At 53.0% G+C, this 16,480-nt stretch overlaps 1 protein-coding gene across 4 annotated transcripts; it reads right to left on the bottom strand.

Annotated features, from left to right (window-relative positions):
• Positions 1–3,458: 3,458 nt before the first annotated feature.
• Positions 3,459–15,738, bottom strand: NR2F1 (nuclear receptor subfamily 2 group F member 1). Of its 4 annotated transcripts, XM_072358824.1 has the most exons (4): positions 15,637–15,738; positions 12,166–13,936; positions 8,951–9,478; positions 3,459–4,739 (listed from the first exon to the last, which is right to left on the bottom strand). In XM_072358824.1, the coding sequence occupies exons 2-4, from the start codon at positions 12,611–12,613 to the stop codon at positions 4,459–4,461; spliced, it is 1,257 nt and encodes a 418-aa protein (XP_072214925.1). In that variant the 5' UTR covers positions 12,614–13,936; positions 15,637–15,738; the 3' UTR covers positions 3,459–4,458. The 4 variants fall into 4 exon arrangements, with proteins under 4 accessions (XP_072214925.1, XP_072214928.1, XP_072214924.1 ...); XM_072358827.1 differs by lacking the exon at positions 12,166–13,936 and having other exon boundaries at positions 15,637–15,725; XM_072358823.1 differs by lacking the exon at positions 15,637–15,738 and having other exon boundaries at positions 12,166–14,314.
• Between the last annotated feature and the right edge of the window lie 742 nt (positions 15,739–16,480).

Genomic DNA, 16,480 nt, shown 5'->3' with positions numbered 1-16,480 from the left:
TTGCACTCTCACATCTCCCCCCTCTCTCACCTCCTCCCTTCCTCTTCCCCCCTCCCCCTTTTTTTGCCCATTTTCCTCTCTCTCTTCTCTCCGCTCTCCTGGAGAACGCCTCTCCAGGAGTGATCCCCACGTCACAGCGCGGGGGAACCCGCAGATTCGCTCGTGGCCGTACTCTGTGCCCTGTGACATTTTCCTGCTTGTGGTTCCCTCTGTACTCCCGTGTCGCCGCAGAACGACCATCCTCGGCCTCCCCGACACAATGGGGAAAACCTTAGGGGTGAGGGCAAGTTGTTTGTAAAAAAAATCATGTAAATACCGGTGACAGTGGGACCAATTGTAGAAGGAGGCTTTAGAAATGTATTAGCACGTTTAGTGGGGGGTCACGGCTTTCTAAGGTGGAAAGTAACTGGAAGGGAAGTGGGGAAAGGTAGTGGGCGCTGGGCACTGTCTGCCTCTATAAGTCGTGGAAGGGACGGGATGGAGGTCTGGGAATAAAAGAGGAAGAAAGAAAGAAAGAAAGAAATAAGAACAACAACAACAAAAACCAACCTACCCCAAAACAAAAATTACACACACAATAAAGGCAAATCAAACCCTCACCCACCTCAAAGCTGATAGCTTGAGATTTAAAAATGAACGCTTAAAGTAGCCAAAGCGCTCCACGAAGCAGGAGGAGGCATTCCGGCAGCGCCTGTGGCAGCTGCACATACACACGGGGGGGACGCAGCCTGGGGAGGTCCGCGGTCACAACTGAAGGGACAGTCTGTCCGCCGGCCGAGGGTCCGTCCCGGCCGTAGACAGGGGCCTCCTCCCCCATGCGGCCGCACGGATCCGCTTTGCCCGGGTGTTGTGCAGAGGGGATGGCTGACTGCTATGCGCCGCGGGTAATTTGAGTGAAAAAAGGGAACAGTAATAATAATTTTTAAAAAAATAAATAAATAAAAAAGAAAGAAAGAAAATAAAATCCGGAGAGCCCTGTCCGCCCGCTTAAAAGGAGCTTCTCCAGCCAGCCAGGCGTGTTCCACTTGCGTGACATGAAAAGCAATGGTGGATTTCACTTTATCTGTTGTTATCACTTCTGCTGTTCCTCAGAGTGACCCTGAGGCATGGCTCAGCATGCCCCTCCTCGCCCCGGGCACCTGGAACCCCCTCGCTGACACCTCCATCGCTGCCAGAGGCAGAGGCCCCGCTCCCCAAACCCAAAGTGGGCGTAGGGCCCCGGGACAGCGGCCCTGACCCCTGTGGGAGCGGGAGTGGTGTCTCGGAGCCTCCTGAACCTCAGGTGGAGGAGGCAAGAAGGAGCATCGCACTCCCCACACCCCGTCCCCTCCACTTACACGCAACCCGACAGCAGCCCTGCCCTAAACACGGCCGGGGAGAGCAGGGCTGACCCCGCGCCCCCTGCCCCCGCTGGGCTCGACCCTCCATTTAGGGGTATTTCCAAATATTTGTTTGATGGAGGACAGAGGACTCTTTGGGCAGGGGGCGGACAGCTGAGTGGGTGAGGGCACTTTGCAGGCGGCTCCACTCGGGGCTGGGGTAGGAGGAGTGGGATCTGGCCCCCACTGACCCCCGCTCTGCTTTCTGTCGGCGGAGGGGGCTATGAGGGGCGCGGAGGGACCGTGCATGCCCGCGTGACAGCAGAACAAGGAGAGCATTTGGTTTCAAACCAAGGAGTGGGCTTCAGAGCAGCGTGCTGTAGGTCACAGGCGAGTCAGCGGGAACTGGTGGATGGAACCCGGCCCCTCTACACAATCACGTTTATTTTCCTCTTCCCTTTTTCTTCTCTCTCCTTTCTTTTCTCTTTTCTAGCAGAACACACCCGGTGCTGCTGCCGCGCGGTATTTTCAGCCGCCCATCCGAGGGCTGCAACGGGGCGGAAGGGAGAGCCGCAGAGCAGAGAGGAGAGGGCAGTTCACACCTCGGCACACAGCACCGTCTTGTCAGCAAAGTTTAATGAGGGGTCGGAACACTTTTGGACACATACATGGAAATGTGCTCATCCCGCACACCTCTTTCACACCTGCACGTTTCTTGGCAATCCGTGGGTCATTGTAATTATCCATAAATATGAAAATTAATTGAAAAATACTCTTCTGACCTACGAAAAAAGTTTATCTGTTTTCATCAGTGGGATAACACTCTAATGAATATATTTACATGTCATTGGAAGCCACTGAAAGCTGCCTTTCTCTTCCACTATCTGTATTTTTTTTTTTTTATTTTTTATTATAACATTTAATGATTTTTGAGTTTTTGTTGTATTGTGTTGTGGCTTTGTGTGTGTGTGTGCATGCACGCTCTTAGCTCCTCTGCTTCACCCCCCCGCTGTTGGTTCCCCCCGTGTTCTCACTCACCCACCCACCCCGGCACTAGGCCGGGGGGCTCCCTCTGCACCCCCAAGGTCTGGCCCGCCCATCGGACCCTCACCTGGGTGGGGGGCAGAGAGGTATCCCCGTGCCGCATCCCCGCCCGCAGCCCCCACTATCCCCGAGCGGCGCCCGTGGGCCGCCCCCGCGCAGCGTCTGCCCGCAGTGCTGGTACCCGGCTGTGAGCGTGGAGCTGTGCTCGCCTCGGATCTGCTGCGCCTGGAATATTAAAAGCCCCAAGCGGGTTGGATTGAAGGATCTTGTTAATGCAAAAAGAGAGAGAGAGAGGGCAGAGGGAGAGAAGGAGAGGATGGAGGACAGCAAATTAAAAGAACACCACCCGTGACTCTACGAACCTGCCTCATCCGGGCTCGTTGGGGACACGGGGGGTGCCTGCGTGCGGGGGCAGTGCTATTTTTAAAGATCCGGCTTTATTAATACGTTAAGAAAGAGCTCCCCTGGCAGTGTGTGTTCTTACAGCTCTGTCTCGGATCCCATAAAACATTAATGCGATGGAAGCTGTTACAGGGACCGAGCAGCACTGCAAAGCCTTCACCTCCACAGAAGCTCCATTAAGGAAATGATCTTTAATTTTTCCTTGGCACAAAAAGATAAAAACAAAAATAAAAGCACGCTCAGGATACGTGCGGGCTGCGGAGACAAGGCAGGTGTCTGCCGTGTGGGCACAGAGCTGGGTCCACGCTCAAGGCCGGGGCAGTGCGGCCACCCTCTGAGTCTTTGGGACGAAGAGAGAGAATGGGGGGTCGGGGGGAAAAAGGGGGGAGACATAAAAGCAGCAATATAAAAAATAATAACTAAAAAAAGGCGAAAAGGGACCGCGTCTGTGAGAGAGGCTCAGCAGTCGCGGCCTCTCTGCCCCGTCCTGCAGTCCCGCAGGAGGAAGCACGGTGTTGCGCCCTGGCCGGGCCGTCCCGCACCAGATACGTGCGTGGGCCTCGGTCCTCCCTTTGTAGGACTGGTACAGGAGATAAAGGTCCAGGCAGCTTTAGTGGTTTTGGTTATTATTATTATTATTTTTCTCTCTTTTTGGTGAACTGTTGGCACGTTTCAAGCAACGAGACTCGTGGGTTGTGGGGTGATAAGTTGTTCTTGTTGGTTTTTTTCTCTTTTTTCTTTTTTTTTTTTTTGCTAAATTCTTTTATTTTTGCTTAAATTCTCACTTCAATTTTAATTCTTGAAGAACAGCTTCGACAACATATATCGCACTCATTATAAGAAGCAAAGGGTTATATCAAAAATTATTAGTATAGAATCACAGGAAACCTGGTTTGGAACCAGAAAAAAATACAAAACAGATATAGATACATAGACACAGGACAATTTTTGTTTTTATAATTATTTGGAAAATGTTATTTTCCCCTAATTCTTGTTTCCTTTTTTTTTTTTTTTCTTTTTTTTTTTCTTTTTCCTTTATGCACATACGATGTCTTAAGTTTTACAAAAAAATGAAAATAAAGACTAATATTTTACAAAATGAGTAACAATGCTCGTGGTAAGTGTTTGCGCGTGGAATTGTTTGTCGGTTTGTTCGCTCGTTGGTTTGTTGCTCATTCTACACAAGGTTCAGTTCGGCTTCAACGCGATTTGTTTTGTTTGTTACTGTACAGCATATATCAACAACAGTCCACAATAAATCCTGGAAGCTCCAGTATCCCCTTCAGGTGTGATTAATATCCCCTCAATACTCATATTTTTATTTTTTTTTTTTGTATTTTTTTAATTTTTTTTTGCCTTTTTGTATTTTATTATTATTATCTTTTTTTTTTTCCTCCTCTCCGAAAGAAAAAAAAAAAAAAAAAAAAAAAAAAAAACGGAAAAAAAAATATATATATAAAATAAAAAATAATAACCGGAACCCAACCAAACCGAAGACCAACCGCAACACCACGACCCGCACGGACGCGAGGTCCGTCCCTCTCCCCACCGCGGCCACACCTCTGCTCCCACTCGCGCCGTTCTTTTGTTCAGTGTCCGCCTCCCGGGCCCCCCCCGCGCCCCGACCGCCCCTCGGTGCGCGCGCCCCCGCCTCCGCCGCCGCGCAGCGTCCCCGCCGGGCTGCGGCCGGGCTCTAGGAGCACTGGATGGACATGTAAGGCCAGTTGAAGCTGCTCCCCGACAGTAGCATATCCCTGATGAGGGTCTCGATGGGGGTTTTACCTACCAAGCGGACGAAAAAGAGCTGCTCGATGACGGAGGAGGAAACGGTGCGCAGGGAGGGCAGCCTCAGCAGCAGCTTGCCGAAGCGGCTGGGCTGGTTGGGGTACTGGCTCCGCACGTACTCCTCCAGCGCGCACTGCGATTTCTCCTGTAGGCTCTCGATGTGCGCCGCATCCGACAGCCCGCAGGCGTCTGCCCGGGCCGCAGCGCGCCCGCGGAAGGGCGGCGGGGGTGTGCGTAAGGGAGAGGAGGAGAGGGGAGGAGGAAGGGAAGCGGTTAGTGCCGGCGGATGGACCGCAAGGCTACGCGCAGCCCCCCCAAACATAGTGCACTTCCCCCCCTCCCGCATAGTAAACACCGCACCCGCGGATGTATGGGGAGCTACGACCTGTCGTCCCCCTTCCCCCGCACCCCACAGTGACAGACCTCCCCCGTCTCGGAGCCCATTCCGAGCTCATCCCCGGTAAATAGCGGCGGCGAGAGAGGGGCCTACGGGAGCGAAAATTATAGGGGGGGTGGGGGGGGGGGGGAAAAACAGAGCGCTGCCGCCGCGCGCAGACACACACACGCGCACACGGAGCGAGTTTGCAGACATGGCTGCGCATCAGCCGCAAGGGAAGGCCGCGGCCGGGGGATGCCGCGCTGAGCCTCCCGCCCCGCCCCGGGCACCGCGCCCCGCGCCCGGCCCGCGGGGACCCGCGGAGCTCCGGTACACAAAGCCGGGCGGGCCCTGACCCCGCGGAGCCCGCGGTCAAAGCCCTGCATATGCCCCGCGCTGCACCCCGGCTCGCACAGAACCCAGCGCGGCGGCAGGGGTGCCGCTGCAGAAGGGGAGTGCCTCCGACATCCACATTGTTTTGCCGATTAATAATAAATATACATATATGGGGTGAAAAAAAAGGAAAAAGAAAAAGCCCGACAACACATCAGGATCAGAGGGAGGCAGTCAGCTGGCAGCGCGGTTTAGCGCAGATCAAAGGCAGACTTTGCTAATATATAGATCCGTATATGAATTAATGCATGTTAATGGCCCCCAAAAGGACGTTACAAAATTGTGAATGTGGAATTATGACCCTGGAAAGACACAACAAATTATTCAAAGCCGGGGGAAAAGAAAAGGAAAAAAAAAAAAAAAAAAAAAAAAAAAGAAAAAAGAATAAAAAAGAAAAAAGAAAAAAAGGAAGAAAGAAAGAAAAGGAAAAAAATAATCTGCAGCAATGGGATATTTGAAGTTTGTGCCTGCCCGTATCAAGAAGTGGCCTCTCACGGATTTCTGAACACCTTCATCTACAATGCTGTGGCCTCGAGCGAAAATACAAATAAAACACGCCATAATTCAGGAACTTCTGAAGAGGGAACCTTTGACCCACGCCGCGGACCTGGTGTCCCTCAGATGTACAATTATCTGAGCCAGACTGCGCTGCTAATCCATACTGTACCTTTAATGCAGCGATATTTTCCCACATCTAAAGCACCAGGTTGCAGAATATATATATATCAAACGCTTGGGCCTGTTCTTGTTTGCAACATATATCAAAACCACAGGCCTGTTCATATGTTGATTGCCACAAATCACACTCCATATTTACATATATCTTGCTATTTTACATGCATTATCTGCCCATTATGCACTAGGATCCTATTCAACTTCCAAACAATGCGATATGAAAGGGTCTTACTGACACCCTAGCAGGGCTCTCTCTTTATGCCCCATATGTCATACCCTTAAGGTTAGTAAAATATTTATCAGGTCCACCTATACCACAGGTCAGTGGCGCTAGGGATGGGGACGGTGCTGCTGCAGGGTGCAGCCAGGGCTGGGTTTTGAGCTTCACCTCCAAACCCATGTAGGGTGTGCTCACACGGAGGGCACCCTTGGAGCTGTGGTTATTCCAAATGTTCTGGTGGATGCATCTGTTGGGGTTGTATATCGCATCCTTCAAGGTGGCAGTGGGGAGGCTTAATTCTCCCTTTAGGAAAGGATTAAAAATAATAATAATTAAGAGGTGCGCAGCTCGCTGAGCCCAGAGAAGTGCAGTCTATGAGAGAAACAAAACAGCCCACGTTTACCAGAGGTGAATTATTACCCCATCGCAGAAAGTGGGCTAATGTGGAAATTCTGAGTGCCTCACTTTCTCATACGGCAGAGTGTCAATACAGGAAAGCTCTATATTTCTTCCTGCAGTCTATGGAAAAGAAATTATGTAAATAAATAACCATTACTGCTCAGCACACTCCTGCCTTCCCCTTTGTAGTGGTGGGAATGTATTTCATGTTACGCCTTCAGAAGAGTTTAGTGCTCAGGAAATATAGATGTAATCAGCTGGCATCTAACTAGAAATCAAAGTTCTTATTGCGCTGCAAATAGATTTATTGGATTTGTGTTATTTACCCTGGTCCCTTCCTGGAAATGCTTATTTATGGGGAGGAAAAGAAGGTGCAGGAATTAATAACTGGGAATAAGGAAAAGGGGAAATAAATAAATAACAAATAAAGAAAAGCAGCAGGTTTTGGGTCAAGACCCAGCTGTTGGACGGTGTCCAGAGTTTTACACATTAAATATACTATCCAGAGCCCAAATGTGAAAACCACAATAGGAGGAACCCATGCCAGCTTTAAATGCTAAGTCCTCAGGACTTAGGACAATATGCCTAAAAATGTCTTTTCCATCAGTCAAAGTTTGTTTAAAAGTTGGATGACTTTGAGCAAGGCTTCCCATGAATTCCCCTCTGGCTAAGCAATCAAAACAAGTTTAGTGAAAAGTAGAAATGTGCGGATGGGGGTAAGGGGTGGATTACTCCTGACAGCTGTATTTTCATTTTCTGAGGTGCCCCGTGTGATTCTGCTCCAAAATAATATTATTCTCTCTCCAACCCCCATTCATGCTCCGCTCCATCGAGGGAAGGGGCTTCTCTCCTTGAAAACATTTAATTATTACGTTTGTTTTTAATATATGTAAATGAGGGGCTCATCTGAAGCCTCTGGCTGCCTCTCCAGCCAAGGTCGGACATCTGAGGAAGGCAGGGGGGCTGGGGGTGGGGAGAGAGAGAGACATAACAATAATAATAATAACAATAATAAAATCAAAAGCAGAGCCCAAACCAAGCCAAAAGAAAGAAAAATCCCCCAAAATCCCCACGTGGGGCAATTTCCTCCCCTGAGCCTTTTTGAAGGGGGTGTGGGGCAGCCCCTCTCTGCGGGGCATAACCCCTCCTAGTGGGGTACTGGAGAAGGGATGGGCTCTCCTCGCTCAGCCCCACTTATTGATGAGGCCCAGAAATGAATGGGGTGGAGAGCACAGGGCTGCAGTGCACAGCACCCGCCTGATAAATGCAGCCAGATCTCTTTGTCACTTCTGAAAAACATGTTTCCATCAGGAAGACTTATTAAGATAAAATGCATAAAAACGAGGCACTGGCTATTCAACACATCTTCCATTTGTTTTAAGATCTGCACTTGATCCTCTGCAAAGAAACATTCCCTCCGATGCGGAGTGCCTGCATTTGCACGGGAAGGAGAAGGGGGCAGTCACAGTACACGGCTCTGACCACCCTGCATACAAATTAGGTGCTCCTGTCTAAATAAATTATCCAATGTTCAAATCGATATTAATACTGCATTTGCTACATTACAATATTGTGCAAATTTAGGAGTCATTTTAATACAATGTAAATACTATTTTTCATGCATGGGAGGCAACAGATATTGATGGATTATAAACTGCATACTGTTAAACCAGGCCTCTGAACGATTTGCCATCTTTGTTCAAGAACGCTTTTAATTTTGCCTCGGCCCTGGTTTTAAGTCAGATTTATCGGGACTCATTGGGTATTGCTGGGTGGGGAGACAAGGTTAAACACAACAACAGTAGCACTGCAACCAAACCCGCGACAGAGACCTGGCCAGAAAGGAGAGGGGACAGTGAGAAGGGAAAAAGAAAAACAAACAAGTGGGGAAAGTGTCAATTAGCCCCATCGTGGCGATAATTAGAATAATAATTAAAAAATGACATCGCGAGGCCCCTTATCTCGCCTTGCTCCTATTTCTGACATTTCCCTCGCATCATTCGCCTTTGATGTTTATAAATTTCCCCCTCGTAGGTTATAATAATAGAAGATGTATTATATTCTTATAGGCTACAACCAGAGCACTTCAAAGGCGTTGTTAATGCACTTTCCTGCCAGTTAATTCGAACCATCTATCACCGGGAAAAATTGTTAACATGCGTGCACGCGTGTTTCCACCGCCTCCACTTAATTTGACGGATATATACGTGTGTTTACATCCATGCATGTGAGTGTTTATGGGGACACAGTAGGGCAGGCCGCGCTGCTCTCACCCCGTGCGCATGGGAACTGCTGCCCCCCATGTCCCCTCCTCCCCCCGGTGCTCCCAGTGCTCACCTGAGGTGAAGAGGACGATGGCTTTGAGGCAGCTGTACTCGGCCGAATCGACGTGCAGTGCCTTCAGCTTCTCCACCTGCTCCTGGAAGATGCGGATGTGGTCCATGAAGGCGACGACGCGATCGGCCGACATGGGGGAGGCGTGGAGGCCGGCGGCGGCCAGCAGCGGGGCCACGTGCAGCGGCATGGAGCACTGAGCTGCGTTCAGCACGAAGAGCTCGCTCCAGGTGAGCCGCAGCAGGGCCACCTGGTCGGTGATTTGCAGGTCTGGGAAGAAGGGGATGTTGCGGGCCCACTCGACGGCGCTGAAGAGCAGGCGGGCGGCCAGCTCGCAGATGTTCTCGATGCCCATGATGTTGTTGGGCTGCATGCACTGGCTGCCGTAGCGGGAGGTGGGATAGGGCTCGGCCCGCAGCAGCAGGGAGATGTATCCCGAGAGATAGCAGTGCCCGTTCAGGGGGTCCCCGTTGGTCAGGGCGTACTGGCCGGGGTTGGGCTGGGTGGGTGGCATTCTTCCTCGCTGAACCGCTGACAAAAACAAGGAGAGAAGGAGAGGAAATGTGCATCCTGGAGGCTTGCGGGCATTGCCAGCCGGACGGAGACAATGCCGGGCTTCTCCCCGCCGCATCACACCCGGGCACGGAGCCGGAGCCACGCGGGACTGGGCAGCAGCATCGCCCCCCCGGCCCGGCCCGGCCCGGCCCGGCACCCCCAGCACAGAAGCGGCAGCCAAGCGCCCCCCCGCCCCCGGCACAGACAGGCTTCAAACATAAGCGCAGATTGAAAAAAGAAAAGAAAAAAAAAAAAAGAAGAAGAAGAAGAAGAAGCAGAAAGCTGGAAAGGAAGAAAGAAACGAGAAAAAGAAAAAAAAAAAAAAAGCCAAGGCAAACAAGGCAAACCCGCTCCCCCCACCGCGGCCCCCTCCCCTCCCACGACAAAAGGCAGCCCCGCACGTAAAAATAAAATCAAAGAAATCCTCCGAGCGGTGAGAAAGTGGGGTTAAAAATCACAGCCAGCTGTTAAGCACAGCCCGGCTCGCTGCGGATCCCGGCCGATCGCCCTGCTGCTGGCACCGAGATTTACAAGTCAACCGCTGTGCTGCTTGTTCAGAAAAAAAAAATAATAATCATCATCATAAAAATAAACGCGTCAGTATTCTTCAGTAACACCACCTCGTTCCCCCGGAGCGGAGCGGGTCGCAGACCCAGCTCCCACCTCTAACTTTATTGCCCAGCTGTCCAGAGTGCCCCCCCTCCCCCGCCCTACAAAGTTCTCCCTGCTGAAAGGAAGAGAAAGATTAAATATTATCGAGGAAAAGGTGGGAAAGGAGACAAAAAGGTCCGCACTTACAATAGCCAAACATTCGTGGAAAAAAAAGGGGACGGTGTAATTAATATCTTTGGTGCGCTGTCGCCACTGCAAAAGCCTGCAGTAAGCGTTGCACAGTGAATGCACAAGCTTGCAACTGCAAAAACACCGGATTCATTAACCATCTCCGCACAGAGCGTGAGCGTGCCGCCAGTCCCGAGCGCTGACCAAAGTTTTTTTTTTTTTTTTTTTTTTTTTTTTTTTTTTTTTTAAAAGCGTGTGTGTGTGTTTCCCTCCAGCAGTGCCACACCGCGTTCCCAACCGCATGCCATGTAAACAAAGGTAACTTCGGGAGAGACGCGGCCGCTTTGGGCCGGTCCCCTCACCGACACCCGCACACACCCGCACGGCGCACCGTCCCCCGTCCCGGCGCTGCACACTCCCACAACTTTTGCCTTTATTCCCACGCGTCTCGCGGGCCGCACCTTTTCTCCTCTGCCCCCGGCCCACCTCTGCCTCATGGCTCTGCCTTATATTTGGCTCTGATTTTTCAATCCACTGTGAGCACAATTCCAAGTTTTGGGGTGCCCCCTCACCCCCACCCCCTCCCCCTTTATCTTTTTCCCCCTGACCAACAGCCTCTGGAGGTACCAACGAGGCTCTCACACTTTCGGGTCTGGAGAGGCTCTCTTGCCTTTCTTGTGGCAACACAAAATACAGTGTTACAGCCCATGAAGGCTGCACCAGTCAACGGGACGCAGCGTTTGGCTGCTGTGGCTCTCAGACACCTTTGGCTCAATTTTGGGCAGTAGGTGGCCAAACAGGGGAACCGGGGAAAAAGGAGGGCAGGGACCTTCCTGCGAGGGAACGCGGGGATTGCTAGAAAAGCAGAAGGGGAAGAGAAGGAGCGGAGGAACGCTTGGAGGGCGCGGAGCCTGCTGCCATCCGCGAGTTCTGCTAGGAGAAGGATCGGTAAATAGGTTATAAATCGCGATTTGTATGCAGGCTTTAAGGAGAGGGTGGAGTTTGATGAAGAAATAAAGCGAGCAGCGTGCTAAAAAAAATAAAAAAAAAATAAAAAAATAAAAAAATGACAGTAGCACAGGAACCCGGCTCGCTCCCAAACTTTCCTTTGAACAACGCCTGGAGTGAAAACAAGGCCAAACCTCGCAAAGCAGCACGCTCCGGGCACCGGCAGAGGGGAGACAGTGCTACATATCCCCCCTGTTTACCCCTCGTTCGCCCCCCCTTTACTCTTTCCTTGCCTACTTACACGTCCTTCATCTTTCTTTCAGGAAAAAATGAGCCTGGGAATGGAGCTACCGAGAAGTGTTTGGGTTTAAAGAGAAACGGTGGGGCGGGAGGTGGGGGGGAAAGGAAGCTGAATGGGAGCACATCTCGTACAGAGGGATGCATCTCCCCCCACCCCACCCCCGGGCTCATGCCAACAATAGACAAAACCACATCCACCACCGCAGGCGCACACACGCACACGCGAAGGGGCACCGCACGATAAACGTGTAGCGAGCACCGTGGTGATAAATCCCGGGCACAATGAGCGGGGACGGGGAGAGAGCGGCGGGGCCGGGGAAGGGGGTGGGGAGCAGCGGGAGGAGGGCAGGAGGCACGAACCGAAAAGCAAAAGAAAACATCGCCAACCACCATCCGCAGCAACAACAAAACCTGGCGCGGGGCTGCCAGATGGAGTGCAGGCAGAGGGAGAGATTGACATGTGCATGTAAATACGGAGGGACCCGGATCGCCGTCGCGAGCCACGCATCTCGGGGCGCACACACCCCGCGCACCCCTGCGCGCATCATCCGCCCCCCGCTCGCACACCCGCACCCGCGCTCCTGCCACGGCCACGGGGAGGGAGAGCGATAGCATAGTAGGGAAGAAATATTCACCTTCCCGCCTCATGCCCACTTTGAGGCACTTCTTGAGGCGGCAGTACTGGCACTGGTTGCGATGGTGCTGGTCGATGGGACAGTTCCTGTTGGCACGGCATGTGTAAGTTAAGTTCCTACGGACGCTCCTCTTGAAGAAACTTTTGCAGCCTTCGCAGGTGAACTGGCCGTAGTGCTTGCCGCTGGACTTGTCCCCGCACACCACGCACTCGATGTGCTGCTGGCTCTGCCCCGAGCCCTGCTGCCCCGGGCCCTTGTCCCCGGCCGTGCCCGGCGTGGAAGGGGGTCCTGGCTGGCTGGGGGTCTGCGGGGTGTGCGGGGCTGCCGAGCCCCCCTGCTGCTGGGGCGGCTGATCCCGGGCCGGCTGCGCTGCGGGGTTGGGGCCGCTCGGGGTGCCCCCGGCCACGTCTTCCTGCGGATCTCGCCAGCTGCTAACTACCATTGCCATATCTCGGGCCCAAAAAAGTGCTGGGGAGCGGCGCGTCTCGCTGCGGGCTGCCGGGGAGAGAGGCGGGGGGCGGGGGGGAGGCGGGCGGCCGGGCGCCGGGGGCGAGCGGGGAGCGAGGGGACCGTGCCTGCCGCCTGCCTCCGCCTCGGCTGCCGCCGCCGCCGCTGCCCTGCTGCCGCCGGCTGGAGCCGCTCCTGCCGTTTTCTTTATTTTATTTATTTTTCGCCGCGATCCCCCCTCCTCTCGCTCGCGCTCTCGCTATTTTTTTTTTTTTTTTTTAGGGAGGGGGAGGGGGCGTCGGAGGATTTTCTCCCTCTTTTCCCCCTCCTCTCTCTCTCTCTCTCTCTCCTCTCCGCTCCCTGCTCTCCCCCCCCCCGCCTAGAAGCCCCCCGTCTCTCCGCTTCCCCTCTCGGCTCCCTCTCTCGCTCTCTCGCCTCTTCTCCTCTCCCTCCCCCCCCCCCGCCACTTCAAGTTGCAAAATCAGAAGCGGCGAACAGGGCCGTCGGGAGAGGCATCCAGGAGAGGCACACGCCGGACACGCACACGCAGGCAGACACGCGCGCACACGCCCGGCACACGGCTCCCCACTCGCGCACACGCACACGCACGGGCACAGGCACAGGCACACGCGGTCCGGGCGCTACGGGCGCGGAGGATGCGCAGGCATAGAGGAAGCCGGGGCGCCGCCGCGGAGCTGGATCCGGAGAAGCAGAAGCAGGAAGAAGAGGAGGAGGAGGAGGTCGCCGCTCGCTGCCGCCGGGGCCCGGCCGCCGCCGCGGTGCTGCCGCCGCTGCCGCTGCCGCCGCTGCGGGCTCTCGGGGCGCCGGGCCGGGGAGCGGGAGGTGGAGGCGGAGAGCGAAGCGATCAGGGCACGGAGGTGTCCGGGGGCCAGGTCCAGGGCAGGGCGCCGTCAGCCATTCAGCGCGGCGGAGCTGGGGAGCGCGGCGGGGGCGGGCGGGGAGCTGAGGCAGTTTGATCTCGTGTCGGCGGCGGCGGAGGAGGGTGCCGGGCGCTGCTCTTTCTCTCGAGCTCGGCGCTCGCGCTCTCTGTGTCTCTCCTCGCTCTCGCTCTCTCTCTTTCTCTCTCTCTCTCTCTCTCTCTTTTTTTTTTTTTGGAAAAAAAAAATACAAAAAAAAAAAAATCGGATGTGACTAAATTCGCAGAGGAGACGAATTCACGGCGAAGTGTAAAAATAGAGGACGGGAATAATAATGGCACACGCAGGAAAAAGAGAGATCCAAAGTAGGTCGGGTAAATAAATCCTCTTCTTTTCCTCTTCCTTGTCCCTTCCTTCTTCTTCTCCTCCTGTGCGAACACACGGTGCTGGCGAGTAGAAAAAAATTAAAAAATAAAAAAAAAAAAAAAAAAAAGAAAGCAAAAAAAGAGCGGTGGAGATCGCCCCCCGAAAGGTCCTCTTTTCTTTTTTTTTTTTTTCTTTTTTTTTTTTTCTGTTTGTTTGCCTAAAAAAAGTATTTCGGGTAAAAACTCATCAGCCGGCAGCAAAACCCTCCCCCAAAATAAGAAAAAAAAAATAAAAAAAATCGGCGAGAATGGTCAAAATGAGAACGGCATCACGGTGGGAACGCGCCCGCTCGCTCTCGCTCCGCGCTGCCCCCCCGGCTCTCGCTCGGCTTTTTCCCCTTTTTCCTTTCTTTCCGTTTTTTTTTTTTTTTTTTTTCCTGTTCTTTTTTTTTTTTTTTTTTTTCCTAGTTTCACCTCTCTCTTCTTCTCTTCTCCTCCTGCAGGAATGAAGCGAGAGACACGAGGTGGAAGGGTGGAAAAAAGAAGAAAAGGAAGGAGAAGAGGGAGATGAAGGGGGGAAGGAAAAAAAAAAAAAAAAACAACTAATAGAATATGCAAGGAAGGGAGAGAGAGAGGGGGAGAGAGAGAGAGAGGGAGAGAGAGAGAGACCCAAAAAATGAATGCGTTTAAACGGGAAGCCGAGCAGAGCAATGTTTCCGAAAGGGGGATCTGCGCGAATGTCTGTATATAGTGAACTTTGACACTACTATTGAAACTGACACGTTTCTATGGAGATCGCTGCCTTATATGGAGCTCATGTCAAGGAGCCAAGAGAAGGGCTGCTGGCAACTGATAATCAAAGGCGACTGACTGGTCAGAGCCCTGAATTGGGGGGAGAGAACATGGGAGGCTGGGGTTAGCCAAGCCTCCCGCGCTCCATTGGTTACCCCCCCAGCGCTTTTTTTTTTTTTTTTTTTTTTTTTTTTTTAATTCTCTGCTACCTACTGACTGGGATGGGGAAGGGAGGGGAGGAGAGAGCGGGGAAAGAGGGAGGGAGGGAGGCAGGCAGGCAGGCAGGCAGAGAGCGAGGGGATTCTTCTGACAAGCGCAATTTACATTGAGATCGCCCTGCGCTGCTATTTACTTTGAGACCTGATTAGTATGGGTCGGCTGCGGTCCCCCCGCCGCTCTCTCGCACAGCCCCGCACACACATCAAAAGCGGAGGGTGCACTGCGATAGGCGGAGAGGGGCAGTTAAAAGGGGACGGTTTGGGCACCCCGTGAAAAGTTTACACCACAATTCCTCCCCTCCCCCCACCCCCCTTTTTTTTGTTTCCCACATTTTTAAATAGGATTTTTTTCTCCTTGCTTCCAATTACAAAACAAACAAACAAACAAACAAAAACCAGAACAAACAAACAAACAAAAAACAACCACGCGAGGGGCTGTAGAGGAGCAGGGGAGGAACGCACCGCACCGCACCGCACCCTGCGCACATCGCACCCCGTGCACTCCGCGCCGGGGCCATTTCCGCTCCGCGCCCCCACCCGGACCGATACCCCCGGAGGAGGGAGGGGGGGGGGGGATGGGAAACCCGCGCTACTCACCCCCCGGGAGCAGCATTTGGTGGGAGCGATGGGGGGGGGGGGGGAAGGGGAAGAGGCCACAATGACCCTATCGCCCCGTCCGCGTGCAAACCCACTTCTGGACCCCCGCCCCACTCCACAACGCGGTCCCCCCGCGTCCCCACCCCGAGTAACTTCCACTCGCACAGAGCAAACCTCGGCGGCGGTCGCGACTCCCTGAACGGCGGGGGGCGGCGGCGGCGGGGCGGGGGCCGGGGGCGGCCACGCTCCGCGCCCCGCGGCGCCCGGCGCGGCTCGGCTCGGCCCGGCCCGGCGCGGCCCCGGCGGCCCCGGCGGTGGCGCGGAGCCGAGCGGGAATCGCTGGCGCCGGCTGCCATCTAGCGGACAGCCGTCCGCCGGCCCCCGCCCCGCCGGGCCCCACTCCCTGAGAGGCATTCCGCGCGGTTCATCAGTCCTCCGCAATCCACGCTGTTTTGCTTTCTTTCCTTTATTTTTATTTGTATTTATTTTTCTCCCCAAGTGTTTTAATTTTTTTAAAAAAATTTATTTATTTCTAAAAGTATTTTAAAAACAAGGGAAGATAATAAGCAGAGTTGCGCAGGGAGGAGAAACCACTTCTTTGTGACGGTGTGTATCTTTTCCCTCTCCTACCTTCTCCCTTTCGGGAGAGGTCTGGGATTTTCTTGGGATCGAAGGATTGTGGCTGACACAAAGAAACAAACAGTGAGGAAAAAAAGATATATATATATATATGTATATGTACACACACGTATATAAAAATAAAGGAAAAAGGGAAAAGCCTGCTCTCTACTCAGCTCCCATAAAAGTTTATCCTCATGTTGGAAGCAACTGTGAACCCTACAATGGGAAAGGGGATGAAATACATCAGACGGAAGTTTTATTGTTATTATTTTAGCAAAGAGATGTCGCTTTCATTGAGAAAAAACCCTCAAACTCTCCACTTTGATGTATGGCGGTCACATTTGTTTTATTTTTTCCCCTGTCACACTGAGGTCTGAGCCGATAGCCGGCTGCGGGG

Source organism: Excalfactoria chinensis, chromosome Z (assembly GCF_039878825.1).
Source record: "Excalfactoria chinensis isolate bCotChi1 chromosome Z, bCotChi1.hap2, whole genome shotgun sequence".
NCBI classification, from domain to species: Eukaryota; Metazoa; Chordata; class Aves; order Galliformes; family Phasianidae; genus Excalfactoria; species Excalfactoria chinensis.
This window is presented reverse-complemented; position numbering and strand designations above follow the sequence as displayed.

Coding starts and splice junctions, on each gene's coding strand:
- NR2F1 (XM_072358824.1), bottom strand. CDS start 12,613: ATGGCAATGGTAGTTAGCAGCTGGCGAGATCCGCAGGAAGACGTGGCC. Junction 9,479..12,165: donor AGTGGGCATGAGGCGGGAAG/GTGAATATTTCT, acceptor TGTTTTTGTCAG/CGGTTCAGCGAGGAAGAATG. Junction 4,740..8,950: donor CATCGTCCTCTTCACCTCAG/GTGAGCACTGGG, acceptor CGGCCCGGGCAG/ACGCCTGCGGGCTGTCGGAT.